The 18,091-nt window shown below is 36.2% G+C and overlaps 1 protein-coding gene across 1 annotated transcript; it reads left to right on the top strand.

Annotated features, from left to right (window-relative positions):
- The first annotated feature begins 247 nt into the window (after positions 1–247).
- LOC5572651 (eukaryotic translation initiation factor 4E-binding protein 1) lies at positions 248–11,630 on the top strand. The gene is made up of 2 exons (XM_001654101.2): positions 248–753; positions 10,597–11,630. The coding sequence occupies exons 1-2, from the start codon at positions 609–611 to the stop codon at positions 10,806–10,808; spliced, it is 357 nt and encodes a 118-aa protein (XP_001654151.1). The 5' UTR covers positions 248–608; the 3' UTR covers positions 10,809–11,630.
- The last annotated feature ends 6,461 nt before the right edge of the window (positions 11,631–18,091 follow it).

The following is an 18,091-nucleotide window of genomic DNA, read 5'->3' as shown; positions in this document are numbered from 1 at the left end:
AAGCTATGCAAGGTATGAAGATAAGAACCCAATTATCAAGCCAGAGTTTGGGTGCATACACCCGGGCGGGATTCTGCGACGCAATCCCAATCAGCCGGTCACTTCGCCTCCGCCGCCACCCCGCCCTTGTTCCACCTCCTGGATACTACCCTGCCCTGCGCCCCACGAACCACGACGAAGGCGCAGTTCTCCTCTCGCGATGTGGATGTTGTTGTTTTCGTGCTGCTTTAAATTGCGGCGCGAACCACGCCGAATCTTTAGTCAGTGCCAGCATTTCAAACCGTTGCGACAGCTTACGTTCTTCACGGAAAGAAAGAAAGGAAGCCCATTAGGGAACATTACTACACGTTCTCCACTTCCACCAGTGCTTTCCCCCTTCTGCAACAGGAAGCTGATATTGGTTCGAAACTGCCCCTCGTTACAGTTCAGAGAGAATACTGCCAAGTGCCAATTGAAGAGTTGTTCTGCAGCGAGCAGTCAGTGTGTGCAGGTTCTGATTGAAGAGTGTGTTAAGAGTGCGTATTGCAAGGTGTAGAAAAGAATTATCATACTTAGTACAAAGTTTAGCAAAGTACCTGATAAGCTTAAAGCAAAACAACCACAACATCATGTCAGCATCGCCAATCGCACGCCAAGCCTGCAGCCAAACGCAGGCTATTCCATCCAAGAGAGTTCTCATCCATGACGCCTCCGAACTGCCGGATCTCTACTCGTCGACACCCGGTGGAACTCTGTATTCCACAACTCCAGGAGGTAAGTAACTACCGCTCAAGGAAGGAAGAAGAAATATATGCCTACTATGAAGGTACGCGTTTTCCGGCTTATCGCATTCAAGGCCTGCTGCGTACTAGCGTGTTGGGTAGTGTGTGGCAGAGCTCATGATAGCTGTGCGAATATTGGCAAATGAAGAAGATACGCCCATTCGTCCTTCGAGCGTATCTCAAATGTTAATGCGTAATTTTGCAAATGTGATCGCTTGGTAGGCCTAGCCGTGAAAGTTTTCAAATTAATGCAAATGTTGACGCGAATTAATTATATATAGCGTCGCGTATTTTTGAAAGATTTAAAGTTTTAGTCCCGAAAAACACGTGCTAAGCATCGGAGGAGCATCACACTACCAGCTAGCGAGTGCTATATTTAGCTGACGCAATCGCGCTTTCGCGGCAGCTTTGTCTGTGATGGCACACTAGAATTTTGAAAACACGGCTTTCAACGCCGACAGCGATTCTCCTCCCGACGACCTGATGAAGCGGAAATATTAATCTGCAATTCAATAATCTTCGTTCGCATCGCAGCAAGCGCATACTGGCTCTGGACAAAGACCTTTCTCGCCCAGAGTGCAGAGCACAGCTAGCTAAGATCGAACCAGAAAGAGGACACTCTTAGTCAAATGGCTTCTTTGTTCGGGCTCAGAAATACGATCAACGATCATCGACGAGAAGAGAGTGACTACTAAATATTCATCATCGAGCACCGCCACCGCGCGTCTCATAGTCGTTCGTGACACATGTAGAGGTACCTGCCTACGTACACGAGCGCGCGCCTCTGGAGAACTCGTTATACCTGTTCTGTTTGTCACCTCGAATCTAGGATCGAGAAATAGGGCCAGCTCCAACTTGTTTGCTATGCCCATTAGGGCAGTTCAATTAACAAAAAAGTTAGAAACCCTTATTTTTCATATTTTTCGTACAACCCACAACCAAAATTGTAGGTCCATTTACAGTTACAGTTAACTCTCCCTTACTCGATATTTTGTTTCTCGATTCGAGTTAGAGAAACATAGTAAAAGTTGGTTTTCATAGCTACCGTTTTGATTCATATTACGGACAGCTTCAAATTCCGGACAATCTACTTTGTATGGGAAACATTTCACACGAAATGTTTCAATTTTTGCCGCTCAAAAGTTCTCAATTTCGAGGCTCGTTTTAGTAAACTTTTTCCATAAATATCTTTGAAAATTTATAATGTCCAACTACCTTAGATGTCTCTTTAGTGATTCGACGATTTCAATTGATGATTTGACTGTTCCATTCATGATTATCATGAGCTGCCCGGAATTCGAATCAAAGTGTCCGGAATATGAGGCAAAAGTAAGGAAGCGTCCGGAATAAGAATCATTAAAAGGCCACACATTTTGATTTATTTAAAATTATTCAAGTTGCGGAAGCGTATTCTTTACCCACCATTCGAAAGTTAAGGGCTTTCGACGCTTAATAACGCTAAGGAATCACACAGAATGATTTATTTTGTATGCTCTATGCTGAGTTATATTTCACTGAGGCCTTAAGTGTCCGTAATATGAATCAAAACGGTACTTCGATGGTCCCTTGGATTGCATTAGCAGTTGTTTTGTGTTTCATTAATCGATACCTCCCTAACTCAATGGTCCCTTTAACATCGAGCTATGGAGACTTGACCCTGTGGGGAAATTTATAGAAATGTTCTAAACACGGTAGTATTTTCATATAAGTACAATCTTTTCATCTCTAAGTCTAAATTTGTTCTTCAATTCATAGAGAAGAAAGTTGCTGTAGAAAGTAAAACGATCCGACAGATAGGAGAAGAGTTTTCCATAATTTTGTGTGATACCTTTTAGTTTGTTTTAATATGGGATGTAACTCTGTGAACTTTTACAAAAAAAGCAAACAAAATAATTTCAAAATGAGTTTTTACTATCAGAAACATTATTTATTAAACTCGGAGTTTTAAGGTTTTGTGATGCATTTTAGCATCACCGAGAGTTAAACCGTTGCTGAATTTTTAGAAAAGTGGCTGAAATTTTGACATGCCAATATGTTTCTCATTAAGATTGCAAGGAAGATATGAGAGGTGAGATCTTTAAACTTGTTGTTATTTGAAACATCCTAATGTACATATAGGCATAAACAATTCGCACCGGTATAGATTGCTCCAGGCTCCACTCTAAGCGTATGTTTAGTCCGACAAGCCAGTTGGTGTGTATGAGAAGCATAGAAGGGCTGATAGGGAAGTAGACAGAGCTGATCGCAATCATCCAATCCGACAACGGTTATGTGGTCCAATTGAAGCCTATCGTCGTGGAACTGTTTGTTGATCATAACTATATATGGCTACCAGGAGCGGCAATAGAATCAAATTTCCTGTTGCCGATGATAACCAAGTGGTTCTCTCACAGATCACTGACGATCATCTGGTCGAGTCGAGAACCAAACGAAGTGTTTTGTTTTGCTACTGAATCCACGTGGAAGCCACTAAAGCTGATGTTTAGGTAAACGACCCAGATTGAGCTGATAGTGAAATGATAGGCCTGTGCAATGCGGTGTTTCATAATAGAAATGCATAATAAGAAGTTTGTTTAAAATTATATGTCATTAAAATTTCAACAAATAGTTTGCAGTTTACATTGCAATTCAAAAACAAACTTAGAACTGACGTAATATACGTCATAATTTCATTCAGCTCAAATGTTCTTTAATGCTCCAAGTAAGACAAGTAGTGCAAGGAATTCTTCGATCAATTAACAAAGTTACATTCAACTTGACTTTTTCTTAAGCCTCTAAATGTAAAAATCGAGTTAAAATTGTTAACTGAACTGAAACTTTTTCAATGCAAATGCTATAAAATAAAATGTTACTAGGAGTTTTTGGTTTACTGTGGTTTTGAAGATCGATTGTTAACTTTTAATCAGTATTACAACCGTGACTTCTAAATTTGTTCTGAGAAAGTGGTTCAGACTGCAGCATACTTTTTATATCGATAATGCAACTGTAACTAAGACCATTCGCAATGCTTTTTGATTCCATACAACGAATTCGGAAATGAAAATGTAATGGTAGCTATTCAGTTGCAATGTTAAAACTGCAGTTACATTTTTCGAGCACTTTTTCCAAATAAATTCGAAGATTTGTGTCAATCTTGAATCAAATTCAAACTGAAACAAAATTTATAAATAACGTAGCATTGCACAAGCAATCGCAATGCGCGTTTAGAGTTCTATTTTTTACTACTTTCTTGAAACAGAATCGAAACTATTGGATATGTTAGTTTTGAACCTGAGATCATTTTAGACCGAAGTAAAGTTTTGCTTTATGAAGAGTACGTTTACTTGGTTTTTGTGAATATTTCTGCGATATTGGACCACTTTACAAATCAAATCATTTTGGAGCGAAAATCGAGTATATTGTGTTGATGCAAAAGCTGAATGAAAGTTCAACAAAAGTTTCTCTAACAAATCTACACACAAAGTACAGTAGACATTCATTATATGTAACAAGCTTGCGTATTACTTATGGAAGTGAATCAATTATCAACCAGCACGCAGCAACAAAGGCATTGACCTCTTGTGGTCTTATTGCGACAATTTTAACTCAACAACAGTTTATCACAATTGGAACAGAATATGACAATGATCACTCACCTAGGCTTTGTATTCCAATTTTCGTGAACTTTCTCCGTGTTGGTAAACATTACAACATTATCGATTAACAACCATTAAACGAATTTGATTTTGCGTTAAAAATAACTGATTAATCACGAGTTAAAAAGGTTGCAGCAATGTTGCCCTCTGTGTTTATCATGTCAATTTTTTATTAGCGAAAATTAGTAGTGCTTCAAGAGTGAATTCAAATAGTGCATAATGTGAAAAATAAATCGAAAATTAGTCGAGAAAAAGAATCGACAGTAATTTAAAAATAGACAATAGGTCAAAATTGAGTTGAACCTGAGTCCGGATTGAGTCCGGGTGCTAAGAGTTGTGAAGTTGTGTTTTTTGAAGCTGCATATGATCTGAGACATAAGAAGTCGAGAACGCCAGCCAAAAGTAAACAGAGTGAGTCAAAAAGCAAAATTCTTAAGTGAGTTGGGAATTAGTTGAGATTGAATTAGCAATGAGACGAGAATCAATCGAGAGTGAATCCTGAGTGAATACAAATTTGGTCTAGAGTGAGGTGAAAATTAGCTCCGGTTGAATCGAGTGTGAGTACCATAAGAATCAAGTATTTAATTCAAAAGTGTAAGTGTCGAGTGAACATAGAAGAAAACAAAATTGAGTTAAGGTGAAACATCTCGAAATACAGATATGGCCGCCACAATGGTTGACTTGTGCACCTACTCACGTTTTCAAAGGCAATAAACTGGAGAAATAGTTGGCAAACGTTTCTGATCTTCTTATTTTAAGCTTTCTGCTAGTGAACAAAGTTAAAATAAAAAGTGCACTGCTATTGGATGCTTTCTTCGCGAGATTTGTGGCTTTGAAGTTTTAGTGCAATCTTAGAAGTTAATTTCAAACTGCTTCACCTTAAATGAGAGACTATTTTTCAAAAATCCAATTGGTGGTTTACAACGCTATAATAACACATGATCAGTTCAATGCACTGCCAATGCAGCCAAAAACATTTACTAAGAGCATATTTCTCGCGTAAAATTTCAAAAGCACCTGCAGTCAGTGACATAAGTTAGTAACCAAATGCTGTTTTTCCATACAAAATGCTCAATTATGGGGTGCTGTATCTCAGCTTCTGGTAGACCGAATTGGATGAAATTTGGATGACGAACTACAAATAACTAGAAGTTTTGCCTGTAAAAGAATTATTACATTGCAATCATTTTCCATAGAGTTTCAGAGGGTTGTTCAAAGACAAAAGTAAGTAACCGGGAGACTTTTTAATTTATTTCGAAAACGGTAAGTCTTGGGAAGTTGGTGTGTTCTTCAAATTTATGTGACTTCTGAAATTAAACAACTTTGTGAAACAGACCAACAACCCACAACTTGTGGTTCTCGAATCAAATAAATAATTCTCTCAGTTACTTACTTTTGTCTTTGAACAACCCTCTGAAACTCTATGGAAAATGACTGCAATGTAATAATTCTTTTAAAGGCAAAACTTCAAGTTATTTGTAGATCGTCATCCAAATTTCAGCAAATTCGGTCTACCAGAAGCTGAGATACAGCACCCCAAACTTGAGCATTTTGTATGGAAAAACAGCATTTGGTTACTAACTTATGTCACTGACTGTATCTAACATTAAGAGGCTCTTTTTGTTTAAATTCTCTTCAATCAATAACTTCTTCTGTTGCTTTTTTCATATGAAACGCTAGCCAAGGAGATTGTTTTTCGATCTATAGTGAAAAGTTTCCCTAAAGCTCTAGTATTGCACTGCTACAATCGAAATAGAGCGAGAGAGGAGAGAACCTCTCATTGATACATTGGTCCTTTTGTAGTGTTACGCGCGATTTGTGTTAATTCCATGGTATCTCAACGAATTTCAAGATAAATGAAATCTCAAAACAATTTAAATATGAAAAGCATCAGTTTTATTACTTCAATAAGCTAATTACCAAACCAAGCTCAAATGTAGACTGTAACTTCAAAGACGAAATTCAAGAAAAAGTTCTAGATACTGAATGGTGAAGAACAAAACTAATCGTAACACGAATCGCAACCTTGATTATGAAACAGAAACTGATGTTTCGTTTATCAACAGCTAAAGTTTTCCGGTACATATCTTGAAATTAACGGCGAGAACTTTTTTTCTACTCAGTGTCTAAGTCTGTGTGCAAAAATAGAACAACACCTGATAACATGTTTACCGAGTAAGGTCGAAGGGATGGACATTCATAGACCAGAGGTGTGTCTTATGTTTGATATCTAATAGTGCAAAATTAACTGTCTGATCACAGACACAGATCACAGGTGTGTCTTATGTTTGATATCTAATAGTGCAAAATTAACTGTCTGATCACAGATAGCCAGGCACAAGGTATCTCGAAGGAAGGTACATCAATCTAAGCAGTCAGTTGATGCAAGGTGAAGTAAACTGCGGGGAAGGTTGAAGTGACAGCTGTCGAGCTGGCTATCTGGCTGAAGGCTTTACCCTATTTGGAGAAGATTACTATGAAAAAAAAAATACAAATTACATAAGACTTGCTGCTGCCAATGTTCGACGTAAGCACCATTGACTATTGTAGCATTCTAACTACGTTATACAGCGTATGATTGAAAATAATATGATTTGATATCTACATGCCATTTGGTCGGCGTTAATTCAGAGTGGACCAAGTACAAAACATGGGAAAATTGGATTAATCTTCCATTAGATGCGAAATCACTTTAACTCCATTTCACTTCGATCCGATTTGATGAATGCTGTAAACTGCGAGAGATATAACCAATTTACTTTGGATGATCAATAAAAATCGATAAAAGTATGCAGTCAGAGTGGACACAGTGCTTATTACCACATTTCACATTTACAAAGACATTTCAAGTGATTTGTCAGTGTTTTCGACATCGAATGATTTTTCTTCTCATCAATCAATAGAAATTCATAAATAAAATAAATAAATAAAAACTGATTGATTATTACATTTTTCGAGTAGATTTCAGAGTCCGATAGAACTTGTTGGTAGTTCTATGGTGTTTGTATGGAATGATGTCCTAGAATCCGCTTATTAAACCAGCATATTTTGGCTGGTACTCAAGATTTTCACTTAGTCCACTCTTACTGAACACTTATTTAAATATTTGGTATTCAATACCTTTTGTAGGGCAGCTCTAATTTGCAAGCTATTATTATTATTATTATTATTATTATTATCTTTCATTTGAACTTTTTTTTTTATTATATGTAGAGACTTTCAGCCCTGAGCTGGTTCGTCTCTGAAACATTTGAACTTGAATTTTGAAAGAGGGAAAAACAAATTATTTTATTTTTGGCTAAAAGGATAGATCATAGCACGCATATTATGCCTTTAAAAAAACATATTTTGTAGTTTTTGAAATATGTTTTAAAAAAAACTGAATTATATTAAACTAACTAATACCTGAGTCTTATTTAATGTGTAAAACATGCTCGAAATATTTCCCTACAATAAATTTATCATTGATTAAGAAGTAACTATTAAATTTAATTTATCCGTAGTTTTTTTCCAAAAAAAAAAACAAAATGTTCAAGAAAAAATGAAAAATTTTATATTTCTAGATTTACCGTTAAAACTCAAATTTTCATTATTGCCCGGAATCGATATGAAGAAGAAGCTCATAGAAAAGAAAATAAAAAGAATAGGGATGTTCAAAATTAAAAATAAGAAAAATCGAAAGCTAAATTTCATAAAGTCGCAAATAAAAAAGAAACATTACCCAAAACGTGCCTAAAACTATGTTAGATTACGAAATATTATATTTTGATTGATAATAAAATTCGGGGAGTTAATTATGGAATATGGAAAGTACACTTTGAATCGACATAAAAACAAATAGGAAGTTTTTATGAACGAATAGGTATATTTGGATACTGTTTTCCACTCATTTTCGTCAATTCTGACACTAATATTTTGTACAGAAAAACCCCTCCGCAAATAAACATTCAAGGGAACGGAAAATTTGCACATCAACATCTTTCACATTCTCGCTAAACCGTTCATCAGTCAACGACCCGCGAGCAGAAGCGCGACCGACGAGCACGTTGCGAATTTTACTACGCATGACATCAAGGACGAATCATTTATTATACGTATCTTATCGGGACCGGTTGTGTTTATTTAGCTGCCGACTTAATAAACGCGAAGAAACGTTATTTTTCTCTCGCGCCTGAGTCAAATTTCTGAATCACGCTAATTAAAGCTCGACTTCCTGAATACTGACGATGACTTTTCGTAGGGGTGTGGTAGTCTAAATCCTGCGTATAGAAAATGGTCACAGCCGGATTGGTCTGGATCGCGTGTACCATAGAGCAAAGATCGCATGAATAGAATCCCTTACGCAACCCATATGGTCCTTCAAAGTTATGTAGACATTTGAATGACAACACATTGTGAAAAAATAAATGGGTTGAAGCTAATACAACACTCTGGCCGAGAAGAAGAACTTGTTTATTAATAGAAGCCCATTCTGAGAAACTGGTACACAATGGTTCAGATTGGGAAGCTATGCGCTTTTCAATGTCAATTCCAACAGTTCTTAGTAAATATATTGAGGCAAATGATTTTTGCATCTCATAATTACTTTTTGCTACTTTATTTTAGTATACTCTCAGTATACTTCAAATTTTCATATTTCTTTGGATTTCGAGATCTGAAATTCGCAAAATTTTAAGAAAAAAAACTGTTTTATCCAATAACACCAAATAACGGTTGATCCATAGATTAATGTAAACATTTTTTAATAGTCTCATTTAAACCACCTTCACGTTCCCTTAGTCAACAAACATCCTACTGCTCTTAGTTTACATCTTTCACACAAAATGTTCTTATCTGACTTTTGGGAGGCACACGGTGAAAAGAATTTCGCCAAATTTAGAGTTTAATTCAGCAGATGCGTAGAAAACTTTTTTGTTATTTGAATTAATACAAATAATTTGAAAATTGAGTTAATATTTATTTCTTTCACATTTGGTGAACCAAATGAATAAATCATAGAGTTAATATACCAAGTAACATAACAAATCAGGTTTTTTCATTTGATTCAAAATTTAAAAAATATCTTCGAAACCGCTACAAAATACTAGGGATATGTTAACCATCAGGGGCACATGTTTACCACCATCCCCTACTAATGATGGAACGATCGCACAACTAGGCTAATATCGACTTTGTTCCTCACACTTCGCAGCTGTCGTCGGTCGACCGCGTGCAATTGTATGGCTGTATAGAATTTTCGTGAAACAGAAAGCGTTTTTTTTCTTTCGTCGATGCTCATCTACGCCGGTACGCCACAATAAGGAAACGGAAAAGCAAAATCCGTTCAAAACTAGGACATTACGGAACACCTTTTGGCACCGATCTCCTGCGGCTAAAATTATCCCCCATCAGCAGAGATTCATTGCACTTTGACGCGAGTTGGCGATCGTATAAGACTGGTGTAGAGAGCTAACGACCAAAATTAAAGGAAAGTAAACATCTCACGTAAATGACTAACGTCATCCCTGTTAAACGGGTGGTCTCTACGGTTCAGCTGATGGCGGTTAATCGTTGTCGCGTTGATGATGATTGTTTAATTAACGCTTATGAGGTACATCCCGTATTCGAAAGGAGATGATGTAAAGTCGTCTAAACTTAGCTAAAGAGAAAACAAATAATCCACAGACTGTCAGTCGACACTAATTAAGAGAAAGAAAATATCGGTACCTAATTTTAAGGTATTTGACCGCATGGTGCATTCAAAACCGACAGATGATAAATGTCACGTGGTACATTTCTTCAAATGCAAAAGTCAAACTCAAATTCTTATCTTATCGGCCATTTCCATTTGCTCAGCGTTCTTGCTATTCCCGAGCTGTTTTGAATATTTTATTGAAATAGATTGATTGTGCCGTCGATGTATTGTTCGTCTGCGCAAATTTCCTAGGCCTTGTCCGTTGACGTAGACTTCGTATTGAAAGGTCAACTCGTTTGACCGGACAGGACTGGCTCGATCAGGACCTAGCTGCTGAGTTTGCACGTTTGCACTGATCATCGGTCGATGTGTGATGACCTCGATTGTTCTTTGAAGTATTAAGGCTTTCAATGGCGTACAGCCAGATAACGCGTATCATTTATGATTAGGTTCAAATTCAGTCAAAATCAACTCAAGCCAGACGACCGCAATCTAATCTATTCTGTTTCGCTCTTCTCTCTTCCAGGTACCCGCATCGTCTACGAACGTGCCTTCTTGATGAATCTGAAAAACTCTCCACTGGCACGCACCCCACCGTCTAACCTTAATAACCTACCTCACAACATTCTCCGAAACGGAACGACCGGTGTCACCAGCAAGCCGAAGCCGCAGCAACAACCGCAGAACTCGCCGCCCAAGTTCGATGAACACCAAGAGCAGTTCGACATGGACCTGTAGATTCGGCTGCCGGGACGCTGTGTTCCACAGAGAGTTCTTTGTTACTAATGGATAATTCAACTTCTACGTTAAGATGATTCACGATATAAACTTTATAAGTTTATCCTACTTTATCGTTTGTAAGATTAATGTTAGCGGACAAATGCTGCTTTGCAACACCCAAAAGAGCATACTGATTCGAGGAAACGGAAACCATATTTTAGGTTCGTCGAGCCGATGAACTCAATACAGCGTGCAAAGACTGCTATACGCCATCTACATAGTTCGCCATCTAAACTGATGAATGTAAGGCAACCTCATGAACCAAGACAGAGTACATATGACGCCTTGCGAGAGTGCACGCCCGAGGACGATCATTCTTCTGTTTTGTCGAATTGGGTTATAACACGTTTATCCTATTCTTTCTACTCGTGTATCCCCCGACGACAGTCAACACATGCTGTGCTGTCACTGGCCAACAGTACGGGAAGTTTGTGATACTGGATGGCTGATCCAACCAACCATCCAACTTCTAGGGACTAATGTTTGGTTTAGAAGCAAAACAAGTAAGAAAACTAAAACCGTTTAAGTATCAGAAAACAAATTGTTAGATGTTAGTAATTTTGAGTGGAATTGAAGTCAACACCATCTTCCAACAAAGAGAACAAACCGAACAGTTCTCAAAACAGTCATTTGATTTGTATGGAACTCTATTATTGCCGCTTTCCAATTTCGAGACTATAGGTTTCAAAATCAGCTAGGAATAATGATAACAAATATCGCTGTAAAAACTGTCTATGCATTGCAAGGTCAATCATTGATACGATATCATGATAGCAATAGGTGACAAGAGTATAAAATGATACAGATAATGTTTGTTTTTCTTCGTTTTTAATGTTTTATTGTATGTATTTGAGTAAATGAACCTATTTGTAATATTACTACTACTTACTATGACTACTAGCAGCCATGCAGATTGACAATCTGCATTTTGAATCTAATTCAATCATTTTTATGGAAGCACGATGCAATGATATTTTATTTGATTACAGTTCATCAAAATAATAAAAAAAAATCAATGAATAAATCCGTTTTCTTCAATGTCAATCCAATATCCGAAAATTATGCTTTATTTTATATAAAAAGTTTTGTGGTAAATTCGCCCTTTTGTTTACTTCAATCAACAAAGAACCAGACATCGATGCTAGAACAAAAATCATCTTAAAAAATTAGCAAGAAACAGCATAGTATTGCCATCAGACTAGAGGGAGGCCATTAGCACTTTTCATAAGATTTAGATCGTTATGAAAGTCCTATCATAACTTTACAATGCTTGTTTCGATGATATTTATGAACCAATATAATGGCGTTTTTTCATACAGAGGTATATCATAACCTCAAAAGTGTCCCAAATCGATTGAACAACCTTATGTGATACCGTATGTCACTTTCAAGGAAAATATTTTTTGTTTAATTTGCTAAGATGACAATTTTTACCCAATCACATAGAACTCTAATGAAATACAAATATACTAATTAAACAGAGAAGATCAAAAGCAAGAAACAAGTTCATCATTCCAATTTGATTTGAACAAGATTTTTACCCGAATGCAGATTTAAATTTTGAATTGGTTGAATTAAACTACAAACCTCTTGAAGGCAAACAAAACTAACGCATGTGTCCTGACATATGGAACAATGCTAAGGTTGTACCAATTTTAAAGCCAGACAAAAATCCTGCAGAAGCTTCTAGCTATCGTCCAATCAGTTTGCTTTCAGTAAACGTTTTGAAAAGGTTATTTTGAACAGAATGATGGTCCACATCAATGAAAATTCAACTTTTGCCAATTTTTTTTAATTTCTTCATTAGTATCATTCCAAAAATTACATTCATTTTTTATATCTAGGTGTTCTTGTGTTATTACACAACACTATCATCCTGATTTGGTAAGACAAATTTAAGATTTTATTAACATTTTGTTAACAACATATTACATTTCATTTGCCGTAGCAGTTCAGATTTTTTTTACATGTGAGTTGATTTCACCTGATATAAGAGAAAAAACACGTTTTCAATTTACTTAACCTAACTTAAGGGGATTTTTTTTTATTTCCGTACGGGTTTGGACCGAAGGGTTTCAGATTTTCATGAAACTTTTTCCTAAGGCAGGGCTCATCAATATATGAATAAAAAAAATTGAGAAAAATTCAGGGTCGCTTATTTTCCCGGAAAACTCAGTTGGAATTTTTTTGTTTCCACTACTTACTTTGAAAAATCATAACTCAAGAACGAAGCATCGTAGAAACAAAGTTTTTTTTTATGAAAATGAAAGCAAATTTTCTCACGAATAAAAAAAAATTAACTGGAAAAAGTTTTCCACAAAATTTTCCACCGTTGAGAAAATTTGTAAAGAAAAGCCGGAAAAACTATGCTCCAACCCGTGGAAAATTTTCAAAAAAAAAAAATTTTTGAGAAGATAATTTTATAAGCTTTAATCGCTTAAATTTTTGAAATGTATTTTTTTTTTCGTTTTTGAATTATGGCCAACTTTGCAAAAAATGACCATATAAGCCTTTTCTTTGAAAACCCATATTTCAATCGAAGCATCGGAAAAACAAAGATTTTTTATCAAAGCAATTGCAAATTTTCTAAAACATCTGAAAAAAAGATATGGGATTGGTTTTAATGAAGTATAAGTCGGAATGGATGATATTTTCCATGAAAAATTACACCGCTAAGAAAAACTGAAAAAAACTGTTTCTGCCTCAATTTTTCATTACACTGAAAAGAGATTCTTTCTTTTCTATGGAACAAATAAGATTTTTTTTAAATTTTATTTATTCAATTATTTAGTCATAACGTACATTTTCATCTTAATACTATCTATTTTTTCAACCGGGAAGATTGTCTTTGGTTGCTAACACCGTTTCTTTGTATTATTAAGAACAAAGCATGCTGTATTTTCTTGGTTTTCATGTGCATCTGAGAATTCACTAGCAAAAATGCTTCGTTCGTCTTTTGGTATAAATGAATGATATTTCTTTGTTCTTGAGTTTTGGAAGCATTAGGAGAAATCTTCCATTTTTGCAAGTATGAAGAAAAAATATCCAAACTTGTTTGCAATCGACTACAGATGACTTCGTCCTTTGGCGGAGAGGCCTGTGTCATCCGCAAACAAAGAATTTTGACGTCCCTGAGGTAACTAACAGGTCCGTCCCACTCGGGCTCAGATTGGGTACCACTTCTAGTACTGCATTTGGTCCCTCGGTAGCTAAGTATATTGACAGCTATAGAAGGTATGCTATTGACAGGCTATCGACATGATGGAGACACCATCGTCTATGGTGACAGAGGGCTCGATTGGCTTGTCAGATAGATCGGGCCCGGGACATCCTGTTTACTGCAAATCGCTGCAGTTGATATAGGGCATGTCCATTGCCTGGCTATTCACGACTGTGCATTAGTATTAGTAGATAGTTATGAAGTTTTTCCGGAGTTGTATGGCATTTGTTATATTTTCATGCAATTTAAGTAAATTTAGGTATTTGGGATAACAAAATGTCGATAGCTTAGCAGAATAATTTATTATGTATCCGATTGGGTGGTCATATAATGCATTTGATCTTTTTATTAGGTGTATTTTTCATGTTTCTTATCACAACCTTTTACCTGCTTCAGAAATAACTAGCCGTGCAAGTTGTGTGTTATTTTACATACAAGAATCTTCTTCTTCTTTCTGGCGTTACGTCCCCACTGGGACAGAGCCTGCTTCTCAGCTTAGTGTTTTTATGAGCACTTCCACGGTTATTAACTGAGAGCTTACTATGCCAATGACCATTTTTGCATGTGTATATCGTGTGGCAAGTACGAAGATACTCTATGCCCTGGGAAGTCGAGAAAATTTCCAACCTGAAAAGATCCTCGACCGGTGGGATTCGAACCCACGACCCTCAGCTTGGTCATGCTGAATAGCTGCGCGTTTACCGCTACGGCTATCTGGGCCCCTACATACAAGAATATATTTATTATATGTACATAGAAAGGCATTATTGTACGGAATGCAGGAATTGAATCCTGTTATAATTTGGGAAATTTGACCGAATGTCTAGGTCATGAGGGGCGTGAGAGTGTAATTTAGGTCGGTTTTGAGTTAAGTATGCTGAAAAGTTTCAAGCTTTACAACAGTGTTTTTGGAAGATTTTCGATCAGCCTTTTCGATATTTTAGATTGGTGTAATAAAATGAATAAAACAGGGTGCATTTGCTTGTTGTTTATTGTTCAGTATAATTTAACTTTTGATAGTTGTTCAAAACTTACAACAGGTTTTACTTTAATTTCTACCGCTATGGTCCTGCTATCTGATTCACGGAATATAAGTGCTTGGAACGAACGAAAAGATTCGTGCTATTTATTTTTAAAGTTTTAGCCCAAAAATGTTAACCATCGGTTTCTCTGCACATTGATCGTTGGAAATTTGCTCCTGCATGTCGAAACATGACAATTCGACACTTTAATGGTGAAATTTAAGCACTTTTCTAGCTCCAAACCGGTGAAACTGGCACTGAAAAAGTTTTCGTAGTTTGATCGAAAGAGTACATTTTTCTAAGTATAATACAATTTGATAGCGCTTCAATTTCTTAATTTTGACGTTATAAATGATTAATGAAGATTTTAATCTGTAGACTCAATGACATTACCATTTACATAATGACAGCTCGTCCCGTAGTAACATTTGCCGAGCAATGATTCAAAAGCGATTTCCATACTAACTTCAAAAATGTTTTAAAAATAGTTCCAGGGCACGAAAAATTATGAAACTTTTGGATTCTGGCTCAATTATTATCGTAGAATCATGATATGTGAAAAACTGGATACCCCTAAACAAGCCAATCGAATAAATTGAGTTTATATTCCGATTTCAGTACAAATCTGACGGATTTTCATAACTATTTTATCTGTGTGAGTATTTTCGTGTAAGATAAACAAAAATGCAGCGTACCTTTAGTAGCTGTCAAAATACGTTGCCTCGGTAATGCAAAAGGTACCCAAGTTTGACAGATCGCAGTACACTTTGAACGGCATTCTAGATTACCTTATGAGCCATAAAATTTTGGGCAACTGCAAGGGACATGGGGGTCTTTAATTTGTCTTTGTAAGTAAGGTAAGATCTGGTAAGTCAGATGTGAAAATATTGCATTATATTGGTCCCACACTGCTGCCTTGTGGAACACCATCTCTTACAGGAAGTCTTTCAGACCTGGAATTCTGCTAATTAACCTGAAGTGTACGATTTGCCAGATAACTTTGAATTATTCTAACAATGTATGTTGGAAAATTAAAGTTCTTTATTTTTACAATCAAACCTTCATGACAAACACTGTCGAATGCTTTTTCTATATCTAGAAGAGCAACACTATTATAAGATGAACCAGCCTCGGAAAGAGCAAGACCAGTAGACAAATCAAATTTGTTACACGTAAAAGTTGATGAGTGGTCGAATGTCCATGGCGGAATCCGAACTGTTTATTGGCAAAAATTGAATTTCCGTTGATGTGGACCATCATTCTGTTCAAAATGACCTTTTCAAAAAGTTTACTGATGGAGGAAAGCAAACTGATTGGACGATAGCTAGAAGCTTCTGCAAGATTTTTGTCTGGTTTTAAAATTGGTACAACCTTAGCATTTCTTCATTTGTCAGGAAAATATGCTAACTCAAAACATTTGTTAAATATATCAACTAAAAATGATAAGCTACTTTCTGCGAATTTCTTGATGAGGATGTAGAAAATTCCATCATCGCTAGGAGCATTCATATTTTCGATTTTTTCAATAATAGTTCTCACTTCTTCCAAATCAGTCTCCCAGGAATTTTCGAAAACGTTCTCTTGATTGAGAATATTTACAAGTCCTGAGTAACTTGATTTTCAATTCGTGATCAAACGTCAACATCCCACCGCAAAATCGCTAGTGTTTGGAGGTGATTTTAACCTCCAAATTGCCAAATAACCTCCAAAACATCACCTCCAAGTTAGTTCTAATAACCTCCGTTATATGAAATATGGTGGCGCGTTGATGTCGCAAGTTTATCGTTAAACAGTCAATAGGGTAACGACTGTTTATTTCGTTCTTAAACGCTAACAGCTGGCGCCAGCGCCAAAAAGTACAGGTAACAACCTTTCGAACATTCAGTTTCTTCCACTTTCTATCATATTTTAAATTTATTTTAAAAATTGGATCCATAAATGAACCATGAACCTTGACACTTGAGATCATGTTTGACGTTCGCTTAGTCGACAAAAACACCACAGGGGTTTTAGTTTTAACACTGGGGTTGTTCCTATCTGACATTTCTGAAGGGACACGGAAAACAAAATACACCCAAAATTTGAGTTTAAGCCAAGGGGTGTGACAAAATCTAAAAAAAATATATAAAAACAGTTTTTGTACTTAAACAAACAAAAAACATCAAAAAATTGAGTAAACATGTGTTTTTTTTTTCCTAAACTTAAGCGTTTGGCAATGAAATTGGGACAGGGCTTTAGGACCCTATTAGGAACCTGGATCAAAAAAGTAGTGATAAGAAATCAAGTGCAAAGTGAATACATAACTTTTTGTGTTTATTTCATCTTTCGTGGTGCTTTCTTTGCTTCAGGATTTCGATTTTACTACCACTGAAAAAGAGCCATCCATTGCCTTTTCAGTTTTGAATATCGCCCTATAGGACTAGTAAGTCCTAAATTGAAATTGTGCGCGCTTTCAAACTGCATAGCAAGTTTTTGAGCTTTTTCGCAATATGTTAGTAATGATTTGTTTTCGTCTTTCAATGCCGGTATTGGCTTCTGAGGTTTTTTTCAAAATTTTAGACAATTTCCAAAAGGGCTTGAAGCCAGGGTCCAATTCAGAAATCTTATTTTCAAAATTTTTGTTTCTTAATTGTGCAAAACGGTTTTTGATTTCTTTCTGCAAATCCTGCCATATAATTTTCATAGCAGGATCGCGAGTGCGTTGAAATTGCCTTCTCCCCACGTTTTTAAGGCGGATCAAGGGTTTAAGATCATCGTCTATAATCACGGATTCAAATTTTAGTTCACATTTTGGAATTGCAATGCTCCTTCAATAATGGAATTTGTTAAAGTTTCAAGAGCATTGTCAATATCAAGTTTTGTTTGTAAAGAAATTTTAACATCAAGATTTCATATATATATTCCAGTTGGCTCGTAAATAATTGAAAGTGAAGCTGATAGGATTAAGAATCGCTTCATGGGATATTTGAAACGTAACAGGGACATTATCAGAATCAAAA

Source organism: Aedes aegypti, chromosome 2 (genome assembly GCF_002204515.2).
Source record: "Aedes aegypti strain LVP_AGWG chromosome 2, AaegL5.0 Primary Assembly, whole genome shotgun sequence".
NCBI classification, from domain to species: domain Eukaryota; kingdom Metazoa; phylum Arthropoda; class Insecta; order Diptera; family Culicidae; genus Aedes; species Aedes aegypti.
The sequence above is the reverse complement of the archived record's forward strand: the minus strand, read 5'-3'. Positions and strand labels throughout refer to the sequence as shown.